This window comes from Lycium barbarum, chromosome 5 (assembly GCF_019175385.1).
Source record: "Lycium barbarum isolate Lr01 chromosome 5, ASM1917538v2, whole genome shotgun sequence".
Classification (NCBI taxonomy): Eukaryota; Viridiplantae; Streptophyta; class Magnoliopsida; order Solanales; family Solanaceae; genus Lycium; species Lycium barbarum.
Genome location: NC_083341.1, coordinates 123,930,591 through 123,956,377, shown reverse-complemented (window position 1 = coordinate 123,956,377; position 25,787 = coordinate 123,930,591). Strand labels below are relative to the sequence as shown.

Here is a 25,787-nt window from a genome sequence, read left to right as displayed (position 1 = left end):
AGCTGTGACGGGAAACTAACCTCTAGCGACCAAACACCCCTAAATACTCATCTGAAACATACTGAACTTCAAAGGCCCATAAATGGCACAAACTAATCTCATAAAAAGGAAACATCAGAACTCTGTACAATCTGCATACATATATACACAACATGCGGAAGAACAGTGCGAGCCAGCTAGGTTGCTACATATATTGTACACAAAATAATAGAAGTCGTCAAGCTACCCATCTGACTACTACATACAACTGTCTACAAACCTTTACTAGAACGAAAGCTGTAGAAAGGACGGGACAGGGCCCCGTCATACCATATGCATACACATCTCAAAAGGGGCATACCAAAACTGACTGTAGCTCCGAATCGAATGGAGCGTACCGACCACTGCTAGATCTAGAGGTCCTACTGAGTCGGACCACCTGTCTGTCTCCCTGTACCTGCGGGCATAAACGCAGCCCCCCGAGCAACGGGAAGTCAGTACGGATAATGTACTGAGCATGTAAAGCATAAGAGCAACATCATATAGATACACACATGGGAATCATGGATGAGATCTGAACTCATAAGCTGAAATGACTGACTGACTACATGTACTTGTATGAACTAGTATCTGCATGTATCTGCATAAATCTGTATATCTAACAATGCCTCTGTGGGCGCATAATATGCATGCTCATGCCTATCAATGAAGGTCATACATCTGTATATATGTGCGTATATAACACCTGATATATGCGCGTATATAACGCCTGTCTCTTTTCTCATATCATATCGGCCTCTCTGCGGCCATCATCATATACATTGCTGCGATACTTGCAGCCTGATTCTCATATCGTCATCATAGTGTACCATCTGATCAGGTGGTAATGCGTATATAACGCCTACTCCTTTCCATACCCCATATACGTATAATACTTGTGTATATAACGCCTTATAGTCACGGGTCAACATACATATATGAATGAATGTAATGCATGAATAACTGTATACATAAAACTGGACCCATGAACAGAAGGAATAATCATAACGGGGTGCATGAATGTCAAAAACTGAAACACTTCTAATGCTTCTAAGATTAGAGTAATATGGACTCGCTTACTCACTTATTGGATCATATCATGGGATCATGCCAAAAGAAGGAAAGAATAGCCTTAACATACCTCGACGTATACCAAATCGTCCAACTCCTACTTCTCGACTTGTAATCTACAATTAAGATAACATAGACCTTCATTAGACTAGGTACTTCATTTGCTAACCTCCTTTAGATGCATAGAGAGCTTAACGAATCATGGACAACATTTCTCTCATAAGCTTAACAACTCTTACACTTCTCATTCACTTTAATACCAACCCTAACAACAATAACGACACTTATATATTCAAATTCATCCCAATCATCTCTTAAAACAACCCTAAGTCACTATTTTGTCTTTCATCAACTTACCACTTTCACAACTACCCCCTCTTTAATTAGAATCACTAAAACTTTTGATACTCAACTTAAATACAAAGGTAGAAATCATTTACATACCTTGAGGGGTTAAGAATTCCAAGAATCACTTCAACTTCAACTCCCTAAACTCCACAACTTGAAGAAACCCTAGAAGCAACCTTTCTTCTTCACCATCTCGGGTTTATAGGGTTCGGGTCTTGTCAAATCCTCACTAATATGATGGAAAATATTGGGAGAGAATATATTAGGGTTTTCTGATTTTTGGAAGGAGAAAAATATGAAATGAAGTCGTGACCCACATATTTATACTTGGATGCCAAAAAGGCTATAGCGATCCGGTTCGACGAGCGGGTCGACGGCCCGTCGACCTGCGCCTGCAAAAGCATAGCTGCCGGATCCCATCGACGCCACACGTCGACGGTCCGTTGAACATGTCGATGACCCGTCGACGTTGACTGGTGTCCTGCAGATTTTTCTGGTTCAGTTCCGATCGCGTCGACTTGATTCACTCAACTTCTAACTCTGTAAATTACCCGGAACACATACTGGTACTCTTGTACACAGGGTAAGACATTTCCTATTTCCAAACTCGGGCTCGGGTCTCTATTCCAAAGGCATACCCGGCTAGGAACCCATAGGTTCTACTACTACGAAGACGAGAGGTGTAACAATAGCTGTACCTCCATATGTAAATGAATAGCCTGTTTGAGACCGGGCTTTATGTGGGTCAGACAAATATCCTGCATCTACATAACTGATCATATCTGACTTGCATTCATAAGAATAAAATAATCCCATATCAATTGTTCCCTGAAGATATCTGAACATATGCTTAACACCATTCCAATGTCTTCTTGTTGGAGAGGAGCTGAATCTTGCCAATAAACTCACTGCAAAACATATATATGATTGGGTATTATTGGCTAGATACATCAGTGCCCCAATTGCACTCAGATATGGAGTTTCACCTTCATCATTTTCTTGAGGTCGAAATGGATCTTTATTTATGTCAAGCGATCTTACAACCATCGGGGTACTCAATGGATGTGATTTATCCATGTAAAAACGCTTTAAGACCTTTTTAGTGTATGTTGATTGATGGACAAATATTTCATTTGTCAAATGTTCAATTTGTAGGCCAAGACAAAATTTTGTCTTACCTAGATCTTTCCTTTCAAATTCTTTCTTCAAACACTCTACAGCTTTTGAAAGCTCTTTAGGAGTGCCAATGATATTCAAGTAATCAACATACACAGCTATTATGACAAATTCAGACCCAGGCCTTCTTATAAAAACACAAGGACAAATAAGATCATTTTTATATCCTTCCTTTAGCAAATATTCACTGAGACGATTGTACCACATCCGCCCTAATTGTTTCAATCCATATAAAGATTTTTGAAGCTTTATTGAACAAGTTTCCAGCGAACTTTTGTATGCTTCAGGCACTTTGAATCCTTCAGGGATTTTCATAAAAATATCGTGGTCCAATGAGCCATATAAATAGGCTGTGACAACATCCATCAGTCACATATCAAGCTTTTCACGAACTGCCAGATTTATTAGATACTTGAAGGTAATTGCATCCACCACAAGAGAATATGTCTCCATATAATCAATGCCAGGCCTTTGCGAAAATCCTTGTGCCACAAGTCGTGCTTTATATCTTACGACTTCACCTTTTTCATTTCGTTTTCGTACAAACACCCATTTGTACCTCACTGGCTTGACATCTTCAGGTGTTCGGACTATTGGTCCGAAAACTTCACGTTTTTCAAGTGAAGCTAATTCTGCTTGAATTGTGTCCTTCCATTTTGGCCAATCATTTCTCTGTCTACATTCATCGACAGATTTTGGCTCAAGATCCTTATCTTGTTGCATTATTTCAACAGCAACATTATATGCAAAAATATTGTCGACCACAATATCATTTCGGTTCCACCTTTTCCCCGTCGAGACATAACTTATCGAGATCTCTTCACTATCATTGTTTTGAAGTATTTGGACCTCCTCTATGGGTTTATCATTTATTATGTCTGGGGGCTCTTCTTGAGCAATTCCCCTCACATTATGACCATTTTGATCATTTATTTCTTTTCTTTTTTGAGGATTTTTATCCTTGGAACCAATTGGTCTACCACGTTTCCGATGTGGCCTGGACTCATTTGCATTAACCGTTTGTCCTACCGGGACATCAACTCGAACTAGGGCATATGCAGCTGGAATATGAGATTTAGTAACTCTTGGAAGGTTAGTAAATGCATCTGGCAGTTGATTGGCGACATTTTGCAAATAAATCATCTTTTGAACCTTTTGCTCACATTGATTTGTTCGAGGATCTAAATGAGATAGTTATAATGCATTCCAATCTATCTCTTTTTGCAACTGCTTATGTTCTCCCCCTAATATTGGGTATACTGATTCATCAAAATGACAATCAGCAAATCTTGTTGTAAATAAATATCCAGTCATCGGTTCTAAATATTTTAAAATTGAAGAAGATTCATACCCAACATATATCCCCAACCTTCTTTGAGGACCCATCTTTGTGCGTTGTGGTGGAGCAATTGGAACACATACTGCACATCCAAAAATTCGAAGATGGGAAATATTTGGCTCCTGACCAAAAGCCAATTGTAATGGGGAGAATTCATGATAGTTGGTTGGCCTTATGCGTACAAGTGTTGCTGCATGCAAAATAGCATGTCCCCATACCAAAATAGGAAGTTTTGTCCTCATTAGCAATGGTCTAGCTATCAATTGTAGACGTTTAATCATTGATTCTGCTAGACCATTTTGAGTATGAACATAAGCAACCGGAAATTCAACTGTTATTCCAGTGGCCATACAATAATCATTAAAGGTCTGAGATGTAAACTCACCAGCATTATCAAGACGAATTTTCTTTATCACATTATTTGGAAATTGTGCTCTTAACCTTATTATTTGAGCCAACAATCTCGCAAAAGCCATATTGCGAGTTGATAATAAACACACATGTGACCATCTTGTAGATGCATCAATCAAGACCATATAATATTTAAATGGTCCACATGGATGGTGAATTGGCCACATATATCACCCTGTATACGTTCCAGAAATGCAGGGGATTCAATCCCAACCTTAGTTGTTGATGGTTTAATAACCAATTTTCCTTGAGAACAAGCAACACAAGAGAATTCCTTAAATTGAAATTCTTCAAAGTATGCCCATGTGAATTCTTAATTATTTCACGCATCATATTAGAACCGGGATGGCCCAACCGGTCATGCCAATCATTAGAACCATTAAATCTTTTGTTTACTACAACATGTGTTTCAACCGCACTAATACTTGTATGGTACAACCCAGAAGAAAGTGCGGGTAATTTTTCATGCACAAAATTTTCACCCGCTTTCATTGTAATAATATAAAGGTACTCAACCTGTTCTTCATTGGCAGTCTCAACATGATAGCCATTTTGGCGAATAACCTTGAAACTTAATAAGTTCCTTCGAGACTTGCTACAATACAGTGCATTATTAATGGCCAATATTGTTCCTCCTGGTAGTAATAAGGTCGCTTTTCCAGAACCCTCAATTAATTTTGTACTACCAGATATTGTATTAACATAGGCCTTTTTCATAACCAAATGAGAGAAATATTTCTTTTCTCTTAATATAGTGTGAGTTGTAGCACTATCCAAAAGGCACATATCTCCATTACTCATCTTGGATCCAATTGAAGAATGGAGAATTTTATTTATCTTCATAAAAATAAAAATACATCGTAAGAAATACGGAAACTAACAACAAAAAACTTAAGTACTAATCCTTGAAAATAAAACAACATAGAGAACTTAAGTACTACTAAAAAATAAGACAACATAAGGACAACTTAAAACACATAAAAAATAACAACATAACACATTCCCCAGTGAAACGATCAAATCTCAATTTTGATCTCCAAAGAAATCTTCAACTTCCAAATGAGTAATATCATCCAGCCCATCAAAATTATCATCTTTCAAAGTCAAGTTAGCTTCAACATTATCATCATATTTTCGTGAAGGCCCTGCCTCCTCATCATTCTTTAAAGTCATGTGTGACTCCACCCGGGCATTAGGAGAAGAGGCACCACCTCTATTTGCCTTTCTTTTGAAGGAATTTTGATAAAGCCTAGCAAAATATTTAGGTGCCCGACATTCATTTTTCCAGTGACCTTTCAAACCACAATGATAACAATTGCTCCTTGAAGGATTGTCTTGATAACCCATATTGTTCTCCCTTTTATGGTGACCACCATCACAACGATTATTATATCGTCCCTTGCCCTTGCCACGACCACGCTCATTATCATGGCCCCAATTATTTTGTCTTCTTTCAGCTGGGCCATGTGCTACTATCACATTTGCTTCCGGGAATGGAGCAGTTCCAATGGGACGGGCTTCATGATTTTTCAATAAAAGGGTATTATGCTGCGCAGCCACAAGAAGACATGAGATCAAATCAGCATGCCATTTAAAACTCCTCTCACGGTACTGTTGTTGTAATACCACATTAGAGGCATGAAAAGTAGTAAGAGTCTTTTCTAACATATCCTCATCAGTTATATTATCCCCACATAACTTCAATTGGGAAGTAATTGTATAAACAACAGAGTTATAATCACATACAGTTTTAAAATCCTGTAACCGTAAGTGAATCCACTCATAACGAGCCTTGGGCAATGCCGTTACCTTAATGTGGTCATACATTTCCTTCAAACCAGTCCACAATTCAAGTGGATCTTTCACTGTCAGGTATTCAACCTTCAATCCTTCATCCAGATGATGACGAAGGAAAATCATTGCCTTCGCTTTGTCCTAACTCGATGCTGTATTATCCTAAGTAATAGTGGCACCAAGACCTTTGGCGTCTAGGTGAATTTGAGCATCGAGTACCCATGATAGGTAATTGTTTCCGGAGATATCAAGTGCCACAAACTCAAGCTTCGACAAATTCGACATGATGATCAAAACTATCATAACAATATTTGAGTTAGATACAATTAAACAATCATCTCAAAAATAGTAACTTTAATTTCCACAAAACAATACCTTTTCACAAACACAGTACCCTTTTTTTTTTCCACAAAAACATTACTTTTTTTTTCCAAACAGTACGTTTTTTTTTTCCTCACAAAACAACCTGTTTCTTCTCTCAAACTTGTAGTCAATATAATCCAATCGAATTAACAGTAACATAAAATCATGGTCTTATTAAAAGAACAACTAATCCACAACCATCAAACAATATATATTTAAGTACTGTTTTATAAAAATTACCATACTAACGTTGTTAAGTGTTAAATGTTTACTATTATAGCACATAAAAATTCATTATTTCATGAGAATAGTAAAGGCAAATTGGCAGCGGAATATCAACTGACAGACCAAATGTATGGTAGAAAAATATTCGCATAAAAATAGAATTGGCAGACGACTTAGAAACTAATTATTTCATGAGAATAGTTGTTTACCCCGAATTTGGGAAACCAATTGAATTTGTACGCGGGTATAGGATATGTGTTTGGATCTCAATATTATAGGGAAATAAAACGTGTGAAGGTTTTATTTCAAAGTAATTAACGATTGGCTATTTGCTATGGATACGAATATTAGCTAGTAAAACACGCAATGCTTGTTTGGAGAAATATAAGGTAGATGAAAACAAGTGATACGAATCGGATATGATACTTTAAGAGAGTTTGTGTATATGCTTTGATGTTACAAGTGTTCTTGAAAGTGAATAAGCCAACCCCCACAATGGAGGGGGATGAGCCCTATTTATAGTGTTTTATTAAAAATCATTAAAAAATACGGAGAAGGACGGCTCTGAGCGAATTAGGTAAGCCGTACTGTCTGACACACGCATGGTTGGTGGTTGACCATGGCAGGACGCTACCGACGCGTGGCTCACGCGCAACGGCTTTACCGAACCAATGACTACGGATAATCGGACTAACGGCCTCGACTGGTCCGGTGACGAAGAAACCGGACCAAATGGTGCCCCTGCTTAGCTCCGGTCCAAGCGTTTCTCCGGTTCAGAACTAAAATCTTCATGTATGCTCTCGTCCTCTTCTTCCTTCGGTTAATTGTTCCCCCGGTTTGACTCATACCCGGTTTTTACCGTATACAATAGTAAAGGCAAATTGGCAGCGGAATATCAACTGACAGACCAAATGTATGGTAGAAAAATATTTGCATAAAAATAGAATTGGCAGACGACTTAGAAACTAATTGACTTTCTGTTTGCATAACTTATATTAGAAGGGTGATAAAAACGCATACCAGATGAAAGAGTAGACTCAACTTGGAGCGACGGTAATGAAGTTAGAGACTCGTGCTGATAACGTGTTGTAAAACAAGCTCAAAGTAACAATATAAAATATTAGAACAAGAGAACAATATAGAATAAAATAATATAAAGATGACTTTCTTCTTTTCTTTCAAGTGTGTAGTACATCACATATCATATCTCTATTTATACTACTCCGTAGAGAGGGGGTTACAAGATTACCTTGAATATGACATTAACTCCTTGAGAAGGTGGGAAGAATATGTGGTTGTGGGAGATGAATGAGGGAGTAGTGGAGGTGTGGTATAACTACATATAATGGTGCACATAATGATTAACTCCTAGATGTTACGGACATCCATATTATCATATTTACAACTAGTTCGCACTAATAAACCGGTAAAAATAAAAATAAAGAGCCCTCTATCCTACCACATATTAGTGCTTTATTTCTGAAAGTATTGGAGTAAAGTTTCTTCTCGCTAGGGGGTATTCATGAAAAATCGAATCAAACTAAAAATTAAAATAATCCGGAGAATAAAAATTGATAATTTCTTGTTTGATTTGATTTTGATTTTTAATAATCGACAAAATTTAGTTTGATTTATAAAAAAATCGAACAGCTCGTGCGATTCCGCACACACACATTATATATATATATATATATATATATATATATATATTTTATTTGGACAGCATGAGACCTTCCAGTTCTCAGACAGCAGACAAGGGGAAAGGCATAGCCTCAACCAAAATGGAAGGGGGTTATATTTTTTGTTTCAATAGATATATAAGTTTCAGTAGATATATTATTTTGATAGAAAGATAGCAATATTATGTGGTTTTTACTAATGTTTTAAACAATCCTACTCGGTACTTCCTCACTCCTTGAATCTTCTTATCATGTAGGTGTTTTTCTTATTTTCTGCCTATTCTCCCAATTTTTATAATTTTCGTTTTTTTTTTTTTTTTTTTTTTTTTTTTTTACAAAAATCTGTTTTAGTTATGAATCTTTATTACACTGTTCATCTCTTTCTCTTAATCCTGGTTCTTAATATCCGTCTTCTTTAACCACACCCCGGTTACCATGGCCAACATCGTCCTTTAATCATTTGGACATTAAAACGGCCTTTCAAACACCTAGGAATTTACAGGTTAATCCATCGAGTTTATTAAGAAATTAAGAGAATAACCATATACTAAGAGTAATAGATTCATAACAATAGGTAAGTAATTACTCAAATATTATCAACATAATATTTTAATTCAACATAATATTGAACATAAAATAATTTACATAGTAGGGAGATTAGTACAGAAAACGTAGATAAAACTTACATGTCTGAAGATGGAGAGAGGTTTCCCTTTCGGGGAACCCGAAAAACTACTTCACACTAAAAGAAAATTACTGGAAAGATTAAAACTATTTTACAGGGAAGTTATATTACAAAGGATTTTATTGGGAAAAGGAGTTGGGGCATTTTGTGAAAGGGAAGAGGAATATGGAGTGGTTGGTGTGAGAGAATTTCTCGTTGATTTTTGCTGAGTGTTTCTTGGTGATTGTTCTTTCTTTCTTGATTGATGTTAATTTTCTGATGCCCTCCTTCTCTGCAAAACACTGCTATTTATAGGGGTCTGACGGACTTCAAATGCGGACTTCAAATTTGTGAAGAATCTTTTGAGTTCAGCCGGGTACTCTTAGGGCCCCATCGTCACATGAAACTTTTCAAAAGATACTTTATAATTTTGTCCGTTTGCTGAGCTGTCCCATTTCTAGATAAAACTACTACTTTATTACAACTACTTTAATAAAATCTGGTCTTCTTTTTTCTGAACTGTCAACATTATTGCTCCAACGTGTCTTGAAAAATTACAAAGTCCAAAGTCAAAAGTCTTCTACCTCTATTATTGAGCTTGTCTCATCTCATTTTTCTAAAAGATGACTAATGTCCTTGTCTCTCTCTTTTCCATACCTTTGTCTTTAATTATTGATGCTTTTGTCATTTTTTTTTAATGTCCTTGTTTCTCTTTTCTATGTCTTTGTCCTCATGATCCACCGAACTAAATCTTCCAAGTCATGACTTTCTTTCTACTTCACTTTGTCTTTTCCTTTCATGACTTTTTCTCTACTTCACCTTTGTCTTTTTCTTTCATCTTTTTTCTGAACCAAGTCTTTTCAAATCTCTTTTTTTTTTTTTTTTTTTTTTTTTAACTGATCTAAGTGTCTAAATTGTGTAGGGCAATTGAGTCAAAACTCATGCCTGAATCTACATCATTTGGATCTTGCGAGTCTTGAAAATTAATATCTTCTCCTTCAAAATCTGAATGGACTGGTGACATCTCTTGTCTTGGAGATAATTCTGGACTAGGATCTTTGACTATATATTTATCTTTTTCTTTTGTCTGAAAAAATCTTTCTAGTGTCTCTTTTACTATATTTTCTATTTTTTCATTTTTCTTCTTTTTTGCAAGTGTGCTTTTCCTTGTAGAAGCCGCTCCTTGCGTAAGTGTCTTTGGTAGTCTCCGTCTGGTTTGGAGAGATGAACATCCCTCGTCTTCACTTTTTGGCAAAGTGACAGCCATTAACGGATTTGATAAGTCTTTACCGGCTACCGTTTGAACCGGACTAGCTGTATCTTTACCCGATACAGTGGGTCTAATTGCATTCATTGGGGAATGCACACCCGTCTCATCCATTTTTTTTCTGAGATGGAGAACTCTGAGACTGCATCAATTCGAATTTTAATGCTTGTAGTCTTTGTTCTAATGTCTTCACCTGATCCAAGAGTTGCATTTTTTCTTGAACCATATATTCTATAGTAAGTCAGATACAGAAAGCATATATTCTATAGTAAGTGTAGACACTGAAGAAAAAATCAAAACAGACTCATCAGACTCAGAAGCAGACGAATTAATTAATGAAATAGGATTAGAAAATCTAGACTTAGAAACCATGGATAATTTAGCAAATATAGCCGAAGACTGTAACCATGAGTTTGAACGAAATAAAGGATTGGATAGTAATGCATGTTTCTTTTGTAAATGGTATCCTAGTAGAGGCAAAAGAGTTAAATGTAAAAATTGTTACATAGAAGGATGTACAATGTGTATAGAAAAAGAATTTAAAACAAAAATAAATAAAGAAACAACTCATAAGAAAATTGAAGACCCTACTATTAGTCTAAGAATAATAACATTAGAAACAAGAATAAATGAATTAGAAACCAGATTATGTAACCTAGAAAGAGGAAAACAAAGAGAAGTAGATAGTGAAGACGAAGAAATAAGATTATCAAATATACAACCAATAATGAAACCATTAACAATAATACCAGAAGAATCTCAAGCAGAATTAATGAGCATAGAAGACCATGAAGCATTAGTATGTAATGAAGATAAAAAATTAGGAACAATAAAAATACTTGCAAGAATTAAAATAGATGATTATGAGATAGAAACGTTAGCATTAGTAGATTCAGGGTGCACAAAGTGCATAATAAATAAAAGAATAGTTCCACCTAATTTAATAAAAATTCTAGAAAAACCAGTTGCGGCCATGCAAATGGATGGAACCCATAATATATATAGACATTATGTTCATAAAGCCTACATCAGCTTTATAAATACATGTTCAGAGTTTTACAAACCAAGTTATAAAATGGATAAGATATGGGTAAGAGACCTTAATATAAATGTAGACTTTGTCATAGGATTAGACTTCATGTTACATAATAATGGTAGCTGTATGATTACAAGAGATGGAGTAATTTTCTTAAAAAATATTACTCATACACCAGTACAAGTTCTTAAGACTGAAACAAGGATTCGTCATAAAAAGATCCCTACCACAGACCTGCAAAAGAAAAAAGATAGTTGTTGTAAAAAATGTGAAGAAAAGAATACATGTTGTAAAGAAAAACAAGAAATAAAAAATTTAACTTTAGAAGAAAAAGAAATTCTAGAAGAAGAGGAGTTGCTAGAAAAAAATTATACTTTAATAGATATAGAGACAGAGTTATATAATTTTAAAACAGGAATAGAAAAAATAGGAATAATAAAAAATCAAAAGGACCTAGATAATATAATAAAAATTCTAGATGAAATAGAAATTATTGGAGAAAAACCATTAAGACACTGGAAAAATAACAGGATTGTATGTAAATTAGATATAATAAATCCAGACTATATAATTAAAACAGCATCTATTGAAGCAACAAATCAAGATGTAGAAGATTTTAAAGTACAAATAAAAGAACTATTGGACTTAGGAGTAATACGGAGATCTACTTCTAAACATAGATCAGCAGCATTTATGGTAAGAAATCATAGTGAAATAATAAGAGGAAAAGCAAGAATGGTAATAAATTATAAAAGACTTAATGATAACACTAGAACAGATGGATATAAGTTACCAGACAAAACAGAACTAATAAATAGAATACAAGGAAAGAAAATATTTAGCAAATTTGATTGTAAATCAGGATATTGGCAGGTACGAATGCATGAAGATAGTATAGAATGGACTGCATTCACCTGTCCTGAAGGACATTTCGAATGGTTAGTAATGCCATTTGGATTAAAGACAGCTCCACCACTTTTCAAAGAAAAATGGATAGTATATTTGGAGAATATAAAAGGTTTGTATTAGTATATGTAGATGATATATTAGTATTTAGTAAAGATATTAAAGAACATTTAGGACACCTACAAACGGTATTTAGATTATTTGTAGAAAATGGGATAATAATTAGTAAAAAGAAAATGAAATTATGTAAAAATTATATAAACTTTTTAGGAGTAGTACTAGGAGAAGGTAAGATAAAATTACAACCTCATATAGCCAAAAAAGCTTTAGAAATGCCAGACAAGTTAGACAATGTTAAAGAATTACAAAAATTTTTAGGAATAGTCAATTATGCTAGAAATTTTATAAAAGATTTAGGAAAAATAGCAGGACCATTATATTCAAAGACTGGATCAAATGGTCAAAAACACTTTAATACTGAAGACATTAAATTAGTACAAAAAATAAAAGAAAAAATAAAAAACATTCCAGATTTAAATATGCCACTAGAAACAGACTATTTAATTATAGAAACAGACGGTAGTTTTGAAGGATGGGGAGCAGTATTAAAAGCAAAACCTAGTAAGTATAGTAATAAAAATGAAGAAAAGATATGTGCTTATCAAAGTGGTAAGTATAAAGAAAAAGGAAATATGAGTAGTATAGATGCAGAAATCTTAGCCGTAATATATGGATTAAATAGTTTCAGACTATATATTTTAAATAAACCAGAAATACTAGTCAGAACAGACTGTGAAGCTATAGTTAAATTCTATCAAAAGATAAATGATAAAAATAGTAGTAGAAGACGATGGCTAAATTTTTTAGATACCATTTCAATTTATAATTTAAAATTTGAACATATAAAAGGAAAAGATAATAATTTAGCAGATCAATTAAGTAGATTAAATATTACTGCTAACTAAATTTTTTATTTGGACAGCATGAGACCTTCCAGTTCTCAGACAGCAGACAAGGGGAAAGGCATAGCCTCAACCCAAGACACATACAGACAGACAGTATTAGGTAACCTTCATTTTAGACCTACATCTTTATTAGAAAGAAATGCTATGGAAGAAAGAATACAATTCGGAGCCAATAATTTAGTAGTCTATCAGCCATCAAATTGGACTTTTAAAGTATTTCCAGAATATGTAATAGATAGACAACAAAGATGCTTAGTGGATAATTTATGGATTTCGCGTAATAAAAAAGACGGAGCTAAACATTTTGTAGCCACTATAAATGCACTTTGTCAATATTTTACACACCGAAATTTAGACAAAAAATTTAAATTTTATGTTGTAGTTCACGGTAAAACTAATGGTATTTTTCAGACTTGGATAGAAGTTGTAGACTCTATTAAAGACATAAGAAAACCTCTTTTTAAGGGATTTAATAATTTTACTGAAGCATTAGATTATGCTAGAGGGACATTGGGTCCAAATTATTATATTTCTCCAGCTCTCAGACAAAACCCAGACAAAATCCCCCAGTACAATGTACAAAAAGACACAGACAAAATAATCTTTTGCGACCATTGTTCTACCATGACTGATGTAGTCAAAAGACTAAACCAGCAAAAAGAGACATTGGTTCAAGAAAAAATGCAACTCTTGGATCAGGTGAAGACATTAGAACAAAGACTACAAGCATTAAAATTCGAATTGATGCAGTCTCAGAGTTCTCCATCTCAGAAAAAAATGGATGAGACGGGTGTGCATTCCCCAATGAATGCAATTAGACCCACTGTATCGGGTAAAGATACAGCTAGTCCGGTTCAAACGGTAGCCGGTAATGACTTATCAAATCCGTTAATGGCTGTCACTTTGCCAAAAAGTGAAGACGAGGGATGTTCATCTCTCCAAACCAGACGGAGACTACCAAAGACACTTACGCAAGGAGCGGCTTCTACAAGGAAAAGCACACTTGCAAAAAAGAAGAAAAATGAAAAAATAGAAAATATAGTAAAAGAGACACTAGAAAGATTTTTTCAGACAAAAGAAAAAGATAAATATATAGTCAAAGATCCTAGTCCAGAATTATCTCCAAGACAAGAGATGTCACCAGTCCATTCAGATTTTGAAGGAGAAGATATTAATTTTCAAGACTCGCAAGATCCAAATGATGTAGATTCAGGCATGAGTTTTGACTCAATTGCCCTACACAATTTAGACACTTAGATCAGTTAAAAAAAAAAAAAAAAAAAAAAGAGATTTGAAAAGACTTGGTTCAGAAAAAAGATGAAAGAAAAAGACAAAGGTGAAGTAGAGAAAAAGTCATGAAAGGAAAAGACAAAGTGAAGTAGAAAGAAAGTCATGACTTGGAAGATTTAGTTCGGTGGATCATGAGGACAAAGACATAGAAAAGAGAAACAAGGACATTAAAAAAAAATGACAAAAGCATCAATAATTAAAGACAAAGGTATGGAAAAGAGAGAGACAAGGACATTAGTCATCTTTTAGAAAAATGAGATGAGACAAGCTCAATAATAGAGGTAGAAGACTTTTGACTTTGGACTTTGTAATTTTTCAAGACACGTTGGAGCAATAATGTTGACAGTTCAGAAAAAAGAAGACCAGATTTTATTAAAGTAGCTGTAATAAAGTAGTAGTTTTATCTTGAAATGGGACAGCTCAGCAAACGGACAAAATTATAAAGTATCTTTTGAAAAGTTTCATGTGACGATGGGGCCCTAAGAGTACCCGGCTGAACTCAAAAGATTCTTCACAAATTTGAAGTCCGCATTTGAAGTCCGTCAGACCCCTATAAATAGCAGTGTTTTGCAGAGAAGGAGGGCATCAGAAAATTAACATCAATCAAGAAAGAAAGAACAATCACCAAGAAACACTCAGCAAAAATCAACGAGAAATTCTCTCACACCAACCACTCCATATTCCTCTTCCCTTTCACAAAATGCCCCAACTCCTTTTCCCAATAAAATCCTTTGTAATATAACTTCCCTGTAAAATAGTTTTAATCTTTCCAGTAATTTTCTTTTAGTGTGAAGTAGTTTTTCGAGTTCCCCGAAAGGGAAACCTCTCTCCATCTTCAGACATGTAAGTTTTATCTACGTTTTCTGTACTAATTTCCCTACTATGTAAATTATTTTATGTTCAATATTATGTTGAATTAAAATATTATGTTGATAATATTTGAGTAATTACTTACCTATTGTTATGAATCTATTACTCTTAGTATATGGTTATTCTCTTAATTTCTTAATAAACTCGATGGATTAACCTGTAAATTCCTAGGTGTTTGAAAGGCCGTTTTAATGTCCAAATGATTAAAGGACGATGTTGGCCATGGTAACCGGGGTGTGGTTAAAGAAGACGGATATTAAGAACCAGGATTAAGAGAAAGAGATGAACAGTGTAATAACGATTCATAACTAAAACAGATTTTTGTAAAAAAAAACGAAAATTATAAAAATTGGGAGAATAGGCAGAAAATAGGAAAAACACCTACATGATAAGAAGATTCAAGGAGTGAGGAAGTACCGAGTAGGATTGTTTAAAACATTAGTAAAAACCACATAATATTGCTATCTTTCTATCAAAATAATATATTAATCTAGAAAAACTTTGACTATATATTTATCTTTTTCTTTTGTCTGAAAAAATCTTTCTAGTGTCTCTTTTACTATATTTTCTATTTTTTCATTTTTCTTCTTTTTTGCAAGTGTGCTTTTCCTTGTAGAAGCCGCTCCTTGCGTAAGTGTCTTTGGTAGTCTCCGTCTGGTTTGGAGAGATGAACATCCCTCGTCTTCACTTTTTGGCAAAGTGACAGCCTCTTAATTTCTTAATAAACTCGATGGATTAACCTGTAAATTCCTAGGTGTTTGAAAGGTCGTTTTAATGTCCAAATGATTAAAGGACGATGTTGGTCATGGTAACCGGGGTGTGGTTAAAGAAGACGGATATTAAGAACCAGGATTAAGAGAAAGAGATGAACAGTGTAATAAAGATTCATAACTAAAACAGATTTTTGTAAAAAAAAAAAAAAAAAAAAAAAACGAAAATTATAAAAATTGGGAGAATAGGCAGAAAATAAGAAAAACACCTACATGATAAGAAGATTCAAGGAGTGAGGAAGTACCGAGTAGGATTGTTTAAAACATTAGTAAAACCACATAATATTGCTATCTTTCTATCAAAATAATATATCTACTGAAACTTATATATCTATTGAAACAAAAAATATAACCCCCTTCCATTTTGGTATCAAAGCGAGAAGATTTTTGGACCTAAATCTGTATTTTAAACCCATATTTTAGACAAAAATATAAACTAGTTTTACTTATTTATTTTTTTGGTAATGAAAGATAATTATTTAGCTGTAAAACAAGAGTTAGAAAAATTATATCCGGAATATACTAAATTAAGCAGTACCAAAGAAAACCAGTTAAGACTACAAGAGTTAATAGATATAATATCAGGATTAGAATATAAATTACTACGATATATAAAATCTAGAAAGACTTTAAAAAACCAAAAGCGATTTAGACCATATTGATTGTATGAGAACACTACCCTTTGTCAGACAAATACAAATTAATCATTGGTATTTATATAGAGATATAAAGAAAAGACGAGAAAATCAACAAGTAGAAAAAGCCCTAAGTGCATATTTAGAGATAATAAATTCAGAAACATTATCATCACTAATACAAAATAGACTTTTACAAAGTCAGATTAACGAAGAAACAATCTCTGCTATAACTTGGGAATTACACGGTATAAGAGAAGATATAGAAAGACTTACAACTAGTATAGAACATCAGAAACAAGTTTGTAAAATAAAAATCCCGTTAGGATAATAAATAAAGCTAGAGAGATAGATATCTTAAAAAATCTAGAATACTTAGACTTAAAAATATACCCAGAAAAGAAGTATAGAGCATTAACAGACCATAGTATTATAAAGTGTAATTTTAGTAACGGAGATCATATATTACATAGTGAAGATAAACAATTAAATACATTAGTCGATTTAGTCATAAATTTCAGTGAAAAAGTACAAGAAAATAATAAAGATATTACTAGAATATTAGAAGTAGTAGCTACATCTCAGACTAAGCAAAAGAAAACCTTTGAAAAATTAGAACAAAACCTAGATTACTTAAAAACACAAGAATTAGAATTAGAAAAGAAAGTTCAGACTCTAGTTAATAAATTTAATCTAGAAAAATTACCTACAAAAACGGAAATAGAAAAGTTAGTTAAAGTTATTATAGAAAAACCAAAAGAAATAGAACTAAAAACAACCCACATAGTCTCTAAAATAACACAACAAGTAGAAGTTTTAACTAGTGACATTAGAGAATTAAAAAAGACAGTAGCAGAACTAAAAGAAATCACTCTTTCATGAGTAGACCAACATTAGTTCAAGAAGAAGCCTCAAAATTAATAGAAAAATCTATACCTTTACCAGCAGACTATAAAGATTATATACCTAGCGCTAAATCGGACCAAATAATAATACAACAGAATACTACTATAATTTCATTAATATTAGAAATAATAAAGAAAATAGAAAAAATAGTACCAAGGTTAGAATTATTAGACGAACGCATCTCGTGGTTAACTGAACAACAAAGAGAAAAAAATAAAGAGACGTTTAAAAATAAAGAAGTTGACGAATTAATAGACCAATTAAAAAAGGTAGAAATAACACCTCAAAAAGATAAAGTTAAAGTACTTAGAAAACCACAAAAATGGACCTTCTTTCAACTAGACAAAGAAACGAAGGAGGATCAGAAAGGCAAGAAAGACAAAGAGTAAATTTTTCAGATAATAGAATAAGTAATAATTTCTTATCAAGAATTTTAAATAGAAGAACCGCAGAAGAAAATAATCAGCAGTTAAGTGAGGTAATAGACGTAGATAGAGATATACAAATTTTTCAACAAAACCAAATTGAAACTGTTAAATCCAAAAACTCTATATAATATAAGACAGTTTTCAAGTACAGCTCAATTATATAGACATTATAGAGAACAACAAATATCAGCCATAGGAAATAAAATTACTACCATAAATTTAATAGACCCAGTAGCTGTGAGACAAATAAAAAATACTAGAAGAAGTTTAATGCATATGGGATTAATAGTAGTAGGATTAAAAGGACTAACTAGAAAGAACTTAGGAACTAAAGTTTTAATAGTAATTTATGACGATAGATGGTCAGACATGAAAAAATCAATAATAGGACTAACGGAAGTAGACATGACAAATAATGGAGGAATATTTTATATTAGCCCAGATTTTATAATGAATTTAGCAGAATTTGGAAAGCACATAAAAATAGGAATACAGACCAAGGGATATGAAGAGATGTGTGACGGTAATAATTTATTAATATGCGTAGGATTTCTAGGAAAAATGACTAATAATAGTAATACAAAATTTAAAATTAAGGTAGAAGATGTAGTAGAAATAATGGGAAATAAAGGAATAAGACTAATAAAGCCTATAAAAATAAATCCTGAAGAATATGCAGGGATGGAATGGAATCTAGAGGATTTTAATACAAAAAAGATTTTACTGCCAGAATCCCACCTAATGTACTCTAATTCTAAGGGAGAGACATCTGTACGTTTTACTAATTATAATTATATGCCACAAAAAGACATAGAAGAAGAAAGTACTTTAGACGAAAATGAAATTACAGACACAACTTTTATGAATATAGAATTAATACAAGACGAGTTTGCGGTAGACGAAGCTATAGAAAAAGCAAAAAGACTTCAAAAAGAAAATAAAAATATGCTTTTTAAATGTAAAGGATGTAAGTTAGGAGAATTAACAATAGAAGAAACCATAAGTCACTTTAAATTATGTGAAGCCCGAACTGATAATTGGGGATATAGAGTAGAACAGATAAACCAAAGAAAATCAGACGATTTTGATAAAATATTAGAAGACATGCAAAACAGTGATGACGAACTAGAAATAGACTCTATAATAAGTCAAAAAGAATTAATGGAATCTAGTGCATCTAGTTCTAGTCCATTTCAAAGAACAACAGGAGAACAATATACTATAGATACTAGCACAGGAAATGTACCTAGAAGAAGAGTTTTTAGAACAGGAGGAGAACCTTTAAATAATGTTAAACCATCAGGAAAAAGAATGCCTATAGAAGAACCCATTATTCTTCAAGAAGGAGGTAATAAAGGTAAAATATTAAATATAGCAGCACATGACCCGCAAAGATGGAATTCAGTGATAGATCTTTGGAAAGGAATAGTAGTAGCAGACTATATAAAAACATATAGTGAAACAGACGCAGAAACAATGTATAAATATTTAGAAACATTTTTAGGAGAATCAGCCAAAGCTTTATGGGAAGCTTATAAAGAAAATTTTCCAATGGAATTTCAACACCTAGTATCCATGGGAGCAACCCCATATAATTTTACTAATAAAATACATACTTTGATTACAGGGGAAGATCCAAATAGTGGATTATTAGTACTACAAAGAAATGCAGTAATAAAATTAGAACAACTAAGCATAAGTAGTTGGTTTCATATTAAGAAATTTTTAAACGATTATTTTTACTACTGTACTATTAGTGGAAATGCATTTGATCAAGAATTAGGTAAAAAGTTATTTAATAAACTACCAGGAGCCTTAGGAAGAGAAATAGAAGATAGATGGAATAAGAGAGACGGAGTAATGCAGAATCCTAATTTAACATGGTCCATAGGACATAGGATACAACATATAATGGATATACTACAAGAAAAATGTACTCATATACAAATACAAAAACAGTTAAAAGAAAATGAAATGAACTTTTGTAAAAGCGTAGTTTACACGACACAAAGTTATGATAAAGACAATTATAAAAAGAAAAAGCATAAAAAATACCGAACGCAGTATAATAGAAATTATCCTCAATATAATAGAAAGAAATATTATCTTAGAAAATCATCAGCTAGAAAACCTTATTTAGACAGAAATAGGCATGTAAGAAAGTACCGAACAGAAAGAAATTATAGAAATAAATTAGAATGCTTCACTTGTGGAAGTGTAGAACACTTAGCAAATACATGTCCAAAAAGAATAAATAATAAGACAAGAAATTCCCAGCTAATTGAAGATTTTCAAGAAACATTAATAAATGTAGACGAGTATATGTCAGATACAGAAAGCATATATTCTATAGTAAGTGTAGACACTGAAGAAAAAATCAAAACAGACTCATCAGACTCAGAAGCAGACGAATTAATTAATGAAATAGGATTAGAAAATCTAGACTTAGAAACCATGGATAATTTAGCAAATATAGCCGAAGACTGTAACCATGAGTTTGAACGAAATAAAGGATTGGATAGTAATGCATGTTTCTTTTGTAAATGGTATCCTAGTAGAGGCAAAAGAGTTAAATGTAAAAATTGTTACATAGAAGGATGTACAATGTGTATAGAAAAAGAATTTAAAACAAAAATAAATAAAGAAACAACTCATAAGAAAATTGAAGACCCTACTATTAGTCTAAGAATAATAACATTAGAAACAAGAATAAATGAATTAGAAACCAGATTATGTAACCTAGAAAGAGGAAAACAAAGAGAAGTAGATAGTGAAGACGAAGAAATAAGATTATCAAATATACAACCAATAATGAAACCATTAACAATAATACCAGAAGAATCTCAAGCAGAATTAATGAGCATAGAAGACCATGAAGCATTAGTATGTAATGAAGATAAAAAATTAGGAACAATAAAAATACTTGCAAGAATTAAAATAGATGATTATGAGATAGAAACGTTAGCATTAGTAGATTCAGGGTGCACAAAGTGCATAATAAATAAAAGAATAGTTCCACCTAATTTAATAAAAATTCTAGAAAAACCAGTTGCGGCCATGCAAATGGATGGAACCCATAATATATATAGACATTATGTTCATAAAGCCTACATCAGCTTTATAAATACATGTTCAGAGTTTTACAAACCAAGTTATAAAATGGATAAGATATGGGTAAGAGACCTTAATATAAATGTAGACTTTGTCATAGGATTAGACTTCATGTTACATAATAATGGTAGCTGTATGATTACAAGAGATGGAGTAATTTTCTTAAAAAATATTACTCATACACCAGTACAAGTTCTTAAGACTGAAACAAGGATTCGTCATAAAAAGATCCCTACCACAGACCTGCAAAAGAAAAAAGATAGTTATTGTAAAAAATGTGAAGAAAAGAATACATGTTGTAAAGAAAAACAAGAAATAAAAAATTTAACTTTAGAAGAAAAAGAAATTCTAGAAGAAGAGGAGTTGCTAGAAAAAGATTATACTTTAATAGATATAGAGACAGAGTTATATAATTTTAAAACAGTAAAATAGAAAAAATAGGAATAATAAAAAATCAAAAGGACCTAGATAATATAATAAAAATTCTAGATGAAATAGAAATTATTGGAGAAAAACCATTAAGACACTGGAAAAATAACAGGATTGTATGTAAATTAGATATAATAAATCCAGACTATATAATTAAAACAGCATCTATTGAAGCAACAAATCAAGATGTAGAAGATTTTAAAGTACAAATAAAAGAACTATTGGACTTAGGAGTAATACGGAGATCTACTTCTAAACATAGATCAGCAGCATTTATGGTAAGAAATCATAGTGAAATAGTAAGAGGAAAAGCAAGAATGGTAATAAATTATAAAAGACTTAATGATAACACTAGAACAGATGGATATAAGTTACCAGACAAAACAGAACTAATAAATAGAATACAAGGAAAGAAAATATTTAGCAAATTTGATTGTAAATCAGGATATTGGCAGGTACGAATGCATGAAGATAGTATAGAATGGACTGCATTCACCTGTCCTGAAGGACATTTCGAATGGTTAGTAATGCCATTTGGATTAAAGACAGCTCCACCAATTTTTCAAAGAAAAATGGATAGTATATTTGGAGAATATAAAAGGTTTGTATTAGTATATGTAGATGATATATTAGTATTTAGTAAAGATATTAAAGAACATTTAGGACACCTACAAACGGTATTTAGATTATTTGTAGAAAATGGGATAATAATTAGTAAAAAGAAAATGGAATTATGTAAAAATTATATAAACTTTTTAGGAGTAGTACTAGGAGAAGGTAAGATAAAATTACAACCTCATATAGCCAAAAAAGCTTTAGAAATGTCAGACAAGTTAGACAATGTTAAAGAATTACAAAAATTTTTAGGAATAGTCAATTATGCTAGAAATTTTATAAAAGATTTAGGAAAAATAGCAGGACCATTATATTCAAAGACTGGATCAAATGGTCAAAAACACTTTAATACTGAAGACATTAAATTAGTACAAAAAATAAAATAAAAAACATTCCAGATTTAAATATGCCACTAGAAACAGACTATTTAATTATAGAAACAGACGGTAGTTTTGAAGGATGGGGAGCAGTATTAAAAGCAAAACCTAGTAAGTATAGTAATAAAAATGAAGAAAAGATATGTGCTTATCAAAGTGGTAAGTATAAAGAAAAAGGAAATATGAGTAGTATAGATGCAGAAATCTTAGCCGTAATATATGGATTAAATAGTTTCAGACTATATATTTTAAATAAACCAGAAATACTAGTCAGAACAGACTGTGAAGCTATAGTTAAATTCTATCAAAAGATAAATGATAAAAATAGTAGTAGAAGACGATGGCTAAATTTTTTAGATACCATTTCAATTTATAATTTAAAATTTGAACATATAAAAGGAAAAGATAATAATTTAGCAGATCAATTAAGTAGATTAAATATTACTGCTAACTAAATTTTTTATTTGGACAGCATGAGACCTTCCAGTTCTCAGACAGCAGACAAGGGGAAAGGCATAGCCTCAACCCAAGACACATACAGACAGACAGTATTAGGTAACCTTCATTTTAGACCTACATCTTTATTAGAAAGAAATGCTATGGAAGAAAGAATACAATTCGGAGCCAATAATTTAGTAGTCTATCAGCCATCAAATTGGACTTTTAAAGTATTTCCAGAATATGTAATAGATAGACAACAAAGATGCTTAGTGGATAATTTATGGATTTCGCGTAATAAAAAAGACGGAGCTAAACATTTTGTAGCCACTATAAATGCACTTTGTCAATATTTTACACACCGAAATTTAGACAAAAAATTTAAATTTTATGTTGTAGTTCACGGTAAAACTAATGGTATTTTTCAGACTTGGATAGAAGTTGTAGACTCTATTAAAGACATAAGAAAACCTCTTTTTAAGGGATTTAATAATTTTACTGAAGCATTAGATTATGCTAGAGGGACATTGGGTCCAAATTATTATATTTCTCCAGCTCTCAGACAAAACCCAGACAAAATCCCCCAGTACAATGTACAAAAAGACACAGACAAAATAATCTTTTGCGACCATTGTTCTACCATGACTGATGTAGTCAAAAGACTAAACCAGCAAAAAGAGACATTGGTTCAAGAAAAAATGCAACTCTTGGATCAGGTGAAGACATTAGAACAAAGACTACAAGCATTAAAATTCGAATTGATGCAGTCTCAGAGTTCTCCATCTCAGAAAAAAATGGATGAGACGGGTGTGCATTCCCCAATGAATGCAATTAGACCCACTGTATCGGGTAAAGATACAGCTAGTCCGGTTCAAACGGTAGCCGGTAATGACTTATCAAATCCGTTAATGGCTGTCACTTTGCCAAAAAGTGAAGACGAGGGATGTTCATCTCTCCAAACCAGACGGAGACTACCAAAGACACTTACGCAAGGAGCGGCTTCTACAAGGAAAAGCACACTTGCAAAAAAGAAGAAAAATGAAAAAATAGAAAATATAGTAAAAGAGACACTAGAAAGATTTTTTCAGACAAAAGAAAAAGATAAATATATAGTCAAAGATCCTAGTCCAGAATTATCTCCAAGACAAGAGATGTCACCAGTCCATTCAGATTTTGAAGGAGAAGATATTAATTTTCAAGACTCGCAAGATCCAAATGATGTAGATTCAGGCATGAGTTTTGACTCAATTGCCCTACACAATTTAGACACTTAGATCAGTTAAAAAAAAAAAAAAAAAAAAAAGAGATTTGAAAAGACTTGGTTCAGAAAAAAGATGAAAGAAAAAGACAAAGGTGAAGTAGAGAAAAAGTCATGAAAGGAAAAGACAAAGTGAAGTAGAAAGAAAGTCATGACTTGGAAGATTTAGTTCGGTGGATCATGAGGACAAAGACATAGAAAAGAGAAACAAGGACATTAAAAAAAAATGACAAAAGCATCAATAATTAAAGACAAAGGTATGGAAAAGAGAGAGACAAGGACATTAGTCATCTTTTAGAAAAATGAGATGAGACAAGCTCAATAATAGAGGTAGAAGACTTTTGACTTTGGACTTTGTAATTTTTCAAGACACGTTGGAGCAATAATGTTGACAGTTCAGAAAAAAGAAGACCAGATTTTATTAAAGTAGCTGTAATAAAGTAGTAGTTTTATCTTGAAATGGGACAGCTCAGCAAACGGACAAAATTATAAAGTATCTTTTGAAAAGTTTCATGTGACGATGGGGCCCTAAGAGTACCCGGCTGAACTCAAAAGATTCTTCACAAATTTGAAGTCCGCATTTGAAGTCCGTCAGACCCCTATAAATAGCAGTGTTTTGCAGAGAAGGAGGGCATCAGAAAATTAACATCAATCAAGAAAGAAAGAACAATCACCAAGAAACACTCAGCAAAAATCAACGAGAAATTCTCTCACACCAACCACTCCATATTCCTCTTCCCTTTCACAAAATGCCCCAACTCCTTTTCCCAATAAAATCCTTTGTAATATAACTTCCCTGTAAAATAGTTTTAATCTTTCCAGTAATTTTCTTTTAGTGTGAAGTAGTTTTTCGAGTTCCCCGAAAGGGAAACCTCTCTCCATCTTCAGACATGTAAGTTTTATCTACGTTTTCTGTACTAATTTCCCTACTATGTAAATTATTTTATGTTCAATATTATGTTGAATTAAAATATTATGTTGATAATATTTGAGTAATTACTTACCTATTGTTATGAATCTATTACTCTTAGTATATGGTTATTCTCTTAATTTCTTAATAAACTCGATGGATTAACCTGTAAATTCCTAGGTGTTTGAAAGGCCGTTTTAATGTCCAAATGATTAAAGGACGATGTTGGCCATGGTAACCGGGGTGTGGTTAAAGAAGACGGATATTAAGAACCAGGATTAAGAGAAAGAGATGAACAGTGTAATAACGATTCATAACTAAAACAGATTTTTGTAAAAAAAAAACGAAAATTATAAAAATTGGGAGAATAGGCAGAAAATAGGAAAAACACCTACATGATAAGAAGATTCAAGGAGTGAGGAAGTACCGAGTAGGATTGTTTAAAACATTAGTAAAAACCACATAATATTGCTATCTTTCTATCAAAA

The 25,787-nt window shown here is 32.7% G+C and overlaps 1 protein-coding gene across 1 annotated transcript; it reads right to left on the bottom strand.

The window, feature by feature from the left end:
* Window positions 1–5,386: 5,386 nt before the first annotated feature.
* On the bottom strand, window positions 5,387–6,283 carry LOC132639735 (uncharacterized). The gene has a single exon (XM_060356161.1). The coding sequence runs from the start codon at window positions 6,281–6,283 to the stop codon at window positions 5,387–5,389; it is 897 nt and encodes a 298-aa protein (XP_060212144.1).
* Window positions 6,284–25,787: the final 19,504 nt, after the last annotated feature.